At 36.6% G+C, this 6,896-nt stretch overlaps 1 protein-coding gene across 2 annotated transcripts; it reads right to left on the bottom strand.

Annotated features, from left to right (window-relative positions):
* Window positions 1-203: 203 nt before the first annotated feature.
* LOC109244776 (thioredoxin-like 3-2, chloroplastic) lies at window positions 204-4,510 on the bottom strand. 2 transcript variants are annotated; one of them, XM_019411914.1, is made up of 6 exons: window positions 4,139-4,510; window positions 3,779-3,889; window positions 2,796-2,870; window positions 2,104-2,170; window positions 628-645; window positions 204-510 (listed from the first exon to the last, which is right to left on the bottom strand). In XM_019411914.1, the coding sequence occupies exons 1-6, from the start codon at window positions 4,447-4,449 to the stop codon at window positions 403-405; spliced, it is 690 nt and encodes a 229-aa protein (XP_019267459.1). In that variant the 5' UTR covers window positions 4,450-4,510; the 3' UTR covers window positions 204-402. The 2 variants fall into 2 exon arrangements, with proteins under 2 accessions (XP_019267459.1, XP_019267461.1); XM_019411916.1 differs by lacking the exon at window positions 3,779-3,889 and having other exon boundaries at window positions 4,139-4,501.
* Window positions 4,511-6,896: the final 2,386 nt, after the last annotated feature.

Raw genomic sequence — 6,896 nt, 5'->3', positions numbered from 1 at the left:
ACAAAATAAAATATACTAAAATCAAGGAGTTGGATTGTTATAGATATAAAATAAAAATATAAATAAAAAGAAACATGTTATCTGGAAGGTTTAAATTTTAAGGTAATTCCAATAACTCAAATTATAATTTGATATTTCTGTCCGCGCATTGCGCGGGTACTAATACTAGTTAACAATTCATGTCAAGAAATGTACAGGATACATGAAAAAAAAGAAACACCTTTCTCTTTTAATGTTGAGACAAAAAGTCAGTATCTGTGTATGGTTATCCTTTCAAGTGTACATGTGAAGAATAACAATTTATTGAATGGCATCTTGAAAATTTGTACAGAACTGGGAATAATATGGGACCAGAACAAAACAGGATACATGAATTCTGCAAGTTTTGGATATGCCTTCAAGTTATAAATTATTATCTTCATTTTCTATCATATCGCGAACCTCAGTAACGACTAAATATGCTTTGTGACCTCCAATTACTTCCGCTTGTTTATTTCCGTCCCTCCATAACTGCGCAGACGCAGCATTCATACTATCATTGACCATGAAGATGATAAAAAGCATTTGAAGCTAAAACCACATAAGTAAAATTAGCTTTCGAGCAGCTAAACGAAATGAGTTTGTTACCTGTATGGTCGGCATTTTCTGTTCAGGTTTTGTTGCCACAGAGATTTGGACACATGAAAATGTAGAATTTCACATCATTAAATGAATATGAATAAATTCAAATCACAGTATTGCACATACTAATCAAACAATTCTAATGACAAAACAGTACCACTTTATACAAATGAAAAGGAGTGTTTTTAACTAGTAACATCCGCTTTTAGCAAGTAAAGGATTTATACATCTTAATATCTCATGACAGCTGCATGCTAGCTGTATATATTGAGTGGAGTCTAAATTGTGGGGTGAAAATCATATCTTTTATTCCCTACCAGATTGCCCCAAAACGGAAGGCCTAGTTTCAGAGCAGAGCCAGGATTTGAAGCTTATGGGTTCGGAATTCTAATCCTTTTAAGCTACTGGGTTCAAAATTTATTTGTATATTTTCAATGGATTTCTTTAGACGAATACAAACAAATATAGGGTTTGGATCAAAGCTATTGAGTTTGGCGAACCTGCAACCGAAATGCTAGCTCCACCCTGCCTAGTTTAACCATCAAGAGGTAAAGCTATCTTCTCCTTATTTCTAATTTCAGAAATCCTGTGCATGTAAACATTTTTCTAGACATGCTGTATCAACTTTTACAGGCAAACTACGCCCTATCGTCCTATTTATGGTTTTCTAGCCATTGTTTGCTAATTCACCTAAAAGGTACAGCATCTCCTAGTGCATGTAACATAGGTACCTCTTATCTAATTAAACTGTAATTTATTATTACTTCTGAAAAGATTATTGGATTAGGTACTCGGCCAGACAGATAACACGAATTTGGATGCAATGCATCTGGAAAAGTTCTACTTAGGTCTGGACTTTGAGGCCAAGAAATCACATCCAGCTTCAGCATCTAAGCTCAACTAAAAGCTGTAGGATTTAGCCGCAAGGGGGTAGATTTTAGCAATCGAAGAATTGCAGAAACACTCCTAAGAACCAAGGTTCGAATATCAACAAATGCAACATTACGTCGGTCTAAGCCTTAGCCAAAGAGTTAACCCGATACCTAGGTGAGAGGAGTAGGTACTTGATGAATTGATTGAAGTGCACGTTATCTGGCTAGGACACCATCATTATTAAAAAGAATAACTACGTACAATCCATTGACAGTCTAGAAGAAAAAAGATTTTTTTATGCTTTCGTAAGGGAATGCTGCAAACTGGCTAGCTGTAAAGATGGTGTCTCAAACAGCCTGAGGAGTTTGAGTAAATTTTATATGCTTTACAAGTTTAGTAGTCAATATTCCTGAGCCGAGGGTCTATTGGAATCAGCCTCTCTATCTTCCCCGGGTAGGGGAAGGTCTGCGTGCAACACTACCCTCCCCAAATCCCACTTGTGCGATCCCACTGGGTTTGTTGTTGTTGTTGTTGTAAGTTTAGTAGTCAATAATTACATAGCAAAAAGACATCGACCATTTGGTAGATTTAGGGGAAAGGAAACCTTACAGTTATTCCTGCACGAACCACAAGCTTGTGTGGAACATTATTGACATCAACACAGTAAAAGCGTGTTCTGTAAAATCAAGATAGCAGAAGATTCAGATCAGTACCCAAATTCAACTAAAGCTATTCAATCGCAAGAAAGTGATGCACAACGCATACCAAGTACACACAAGATACTTCATCCGCAAACAAGCAGTTAAGCACGAGCAATTACTGCCTTAACTAAAAATTGATTCTTGAAATTCTTGTTTTAGAAGTAATATAAATAGCCACCGTCCTCATCCAAATTTATGAACTCGAGTAATTTAAGTGTCCTCAATCCTTCCCTGCTATCTGAATCACCGGGACTAATTTGATAACGTGAGAACTGTTCACCAATTTATTATTGGATCTTTCAGGAATCAATAAAAGAACTACAAGAGAAAAATTCAGAGCACGTAATCCTTCTCAAAAATATTCACAGAAACTAGCAATAAATGTCACAAGAATCCAGAGTTTTGAAATATCTCATCTGACAGATAGCGACAAGTTTGAAGAGTAGTGCGGAAGTTGATCAGCAAAAAGTTTGAAGAGTAGCACAAAAGCTAATCACAAGTCGTATAGGAACAAATTGCAAAGAGAGTACACTTTAGGCCTAGATAAAGCCTTTTTAATGCAAGGTGCTATATCTGAAGGGAAATGCAAGAGAGCACAACCTTGGGAAGTAGTCAGCAGCTAATTTTTCCAATTTTGGTTTCAAGTATATGCATTTGCGACACCAGGTTGCCATCCTGCAGATTCAAAATTACATCAACTTAATACCAGCTTCTTTCTTGATAATATTTCATATATTGCATATAAATAACCTTTTCCAGGAGAATAACTGATACAACATCTATATGCTAAGCCACAGACATATTTAAGACTAAGGTGTTTCAATCTTTTGCAGGGCCACAAAAGTGGAAACTATTCTAGGTTTTCCAATACATGCATCAGTAGAAAAAGATTGTGACTCCTAGAAGTAAAAGAAAAAACTATTCATGGAACACCTTCTCTTCTAAAGGGCAGCCCAGTGCACTAAGCTCCCGCTATGCGCGGGGTCCGGGGAATGGCTGGACCACAAAGGTCTATTGTATGCAGCATTACCCTACATTTCTGCAAGAGGCTGTTTCCACGGATTGAAACCGTGACCTCCTGGTCACATTGTACATGGAAAAAGGATCAGAGACTGAATACGAGAATTCAAGCCATTGGCTTCTACCCTGCTATGCTAAAGTTACGAGAGACACATGGAAACTACAAATCAAATGACTCCCTAGGAATGTAAATTGGTATTAAATTTCAAACATGTAACCTGTACAAGAAACTCTTGCATCTGCATAGTATAGAACATTGTAAGACACTATACATAATTGAGCCCTCTAATTGCATGTAATCACTCAATATTTGGAACTTTTCATATGTACTTCTTATTGAGTTATCTGTTTCACATTTTCAGAAATTTCATTCCATCACTTGGTCGACTTATACTCGAGCAATCCGACCATAACTACTGTTCTATCAATATAACATACCAAAATACCAAATTATAACAAAATAAACACATCCTTTACACAACGTCAGGGCGAAATATTAGAATAGCATAAAACCCCAAAATACCAGCATGAAGTTCTAGTTAAGCTCAACAACAACAACATACCCAGTATAATCCCACAAGTGGGGTCTGGGGAGGATAGTGTGTACGCAGACCTTACGCCTACCTCGTGGAAGTAGAGAGGCGGTTTTCGGAAGCCTCGGCTTAAGCTCAACCCCATATTTCCATTCAAAAATAAAAGGTCACCATGAGAAAATAAAACCAATTTACTCTGCTTTTTACAAAAGACAACTGAAAAATTAATTATAAACCAAAAAAGACAGAAAAACTTTATAACCCTTTTATTTTTATTCAATTAGATAATAAACCTTTATTTATTTCATATGTTCCAACAAGAAAATAATATTGTTGCGCTATTTTTTCGATATGAAAGACATGAATCATAAATAAGAATAACGCACGTACCATAGAATTACAACGGATTCATCAATTTGCTGGGCTTCAGAAATGACCCGATCAAATTGAGCTTCACTAGAAATGGGTTGTAGCTCAACAGAAGCTGGTGAATTATCAAGATCTTGTACAGAACTTTCTTCACGGTTATTTTCCAAAACCTCAGCTCTAGCTCTGAATTTTAAATGAATATTTGAACAATTTACAGATATTGGGAAGACAGGTATTAATTTCAGACATTTGAAGTTTGATATGTAGGATTGGTTTGATTTTTTCGGATATAATTGTTGAGTAACTGGAGAGAATTGTGTAGAGCTAGACATTGGGTTGACCTGTTGTTTGTTATGAATTACGAGTCACATCATAGCGGCAATTGGGAGAGTAGTTGAAGAAGCGGAGAGGAGTTAAGCGTGCATTGCACGTGCAACGTTGACGGCTTTGGCAGGCATGCGCGATGTACTATGTTGTTTTGGGTTTCGACTAATCCGGAATTCTACTAAAATTAAGTGAGTTTATTCCTGAAGCTTGAACCCGAGATATCTAATTATGCATTGGATCGATTTATTCCTAGAGCTTGAACCCGTAACATCTGGTTATGTATTTGATTTGGTTGACTCTAAATATACTTATTTTTATGTATTTCTACTTTATTTGAACTCGGGACGTCTAGTTATGTATTTACTTTGGTTGAATCTAAATATACTTATTTTTACGTGTTTCTAGTTTATTGATTTTAGCTATATGAATGACTAGTGGTGTTGAAGAAGAGGCTTTTACTTTCGATAGAAGATGATATATAAGCGTTATTGGTTTTCTATGCTCTTAGCTTTGTTAGAATCCAAGATTAGAAGGAAAAATTCAATAGACATTCCAATATCCGTTTTTATACCCTTTTTCCCTGTCCGCATGTATTCGCTTTAGAAGTCTTCATATAATAATAGGTTGAGAAAATCCTTATTATTGAGAAGAAGATTTGGACAAATCACCAATTTTATAGAAGTAAATAGCAAGCCGAAAGCCACGAATGAGTAGCTACACAAATCAAATTTTTAAAAGCCAAAAGAAAGATTTGAAGAAAAGGAAAAAGTTGGTTGATACTGTTAGTATTTCTGTGTTCAAAATCAGAAAATTATAGAAGCAAAAATGACGTTAGTTCAATAAACAAATCGTAAAATAATTCCGAGCCCACTGAATGCACAATGTGTCCTTAAGAAATTTAATCCCCTCACTGTTGCCCAAGGTATACGGATTCCTCCCAGGATACAACGGAATAACTATTCTGTGATAGCGGCACTTCAAAGCACAGAACTTCAGCGAACTCAACAAACGGAGCAAATCACACTTGACACTTATGTTTATTTAGAAAATAATGCAACAATGTGGAAAAGAGGGGAAAAGATTTCAGATTTTTTTTATCTGATTTTGTGCCTTTAAAATGAGGCCAAGCCTCTAAATTTATAGACAAAGGAAGGGTGATATGGAGAGGTGCAATCTAAAAGGTGCCTCTTCCATTTCCCATTCACACCCCTTAATAAAAACGGAACAATCCCCCACATGAATGGGGAATGGTCATATGAGGAAAAACATGCATGAAAATACTGTGTGATCCACAAATAAGGATTAATCGCATCTGGATAAGTAAGTTTCCCTTTGAACTTTCCGTAGTGAACTTATGTCGGATATACTCGTTCAATCAGTAGATTTGATATCTTTGAACCGTCGAACTTTGGTGTATACCTAGACAACCATAAGTCACACAATTAACCCTTAACTGTCTTTGGTTCTCACGGTTGTGTTCGTTTCAGCCATGAACACCGCCTGGTTTCATGAGTGCTTAGAGAATGGGCCTTTACTTTCATTCCCCTTAAAGCGGCTTACACTTAACACTCACATAGGTGATTTCTAAACGTGTAATCCTATAGACACACTATCTGGTCATATCCTGCCAGACTTAGAAAATCATTAAAAAGCTTTAAGCTTTATTGACTCATCAAAAAGCCTTAATGCTTTACCTTGATTTCTGAACATTGTCTTTATCACGAGAATGGGTTGAGTTATTTGACAATGTTGAACCGTCATTCATAACTTTGTTTGATCTCTTTGAACTTAGCTCTTGGGATCTCCAGTCTGCTAGGTAGAGTTACCGCCATGATGACTTGTCCTAGGCCTTAGCCCCATTCCCTTTAATGATATTTCAATTGCCTCTCTAGATAGGCCTTTTGTAAGTGGATCCGACACGTTATCTCTTGACTTTACGTAGTCAATTGTGATAACACCACTAGAGAGTAGTTGTCTAACGGTATTGTATCTCCGTCGAATGTGACGAGATTTTCCGTTATACATAACGCTCCTTGCCCCGCCTATTACCACTTGACTATCACAATGTATACACATAGGTGCCAAAGGTTTGGCCAAAATGGAATATCTTCCAAGAAATTCCGGAGCCATTCAACTTCTTCACCGGCCTTGTCTAAGGCTATAAACTCAGTCTCCACTGTAGAGCGTTCAATACACATTTGTTTGGATGATTTCCAAGACATCGCTCCTCCACCGATAGTTTACAATCGGTTGAATCGGTGATCTAATTTGCATCATTATACCCCTCTATTATTGCGGGATACTTATTGTAGTGCAAAGCATAATTTGGAGTATATTTCAAATACTTCAANAGTAATTATAACAACAACTGGAATGATTGGCATCAGTTGTGGCCGCAACCTTTTAATATATAACACATTTCGCAATCATTCCGCCATTTTCAAGCATTTGT

This window comes from Nicotiana attenuata, unplaced genomic scaffold, assembly GCF_001879085.1.
Source record: "Nicotiana attenuata strain UT unplaced genomic scaffold, NIATTr2, whole genome shotgun sequence".
NCBI lineage: Eukaryota > Viridiplantae > Streptophyta > Magnoliopsida > Solanales > Solanaceae > Nicotiana > Nicotiana attenuata.
This window is presented reverse-complemented; position numbering and strand designations above follow the sequence as displayed.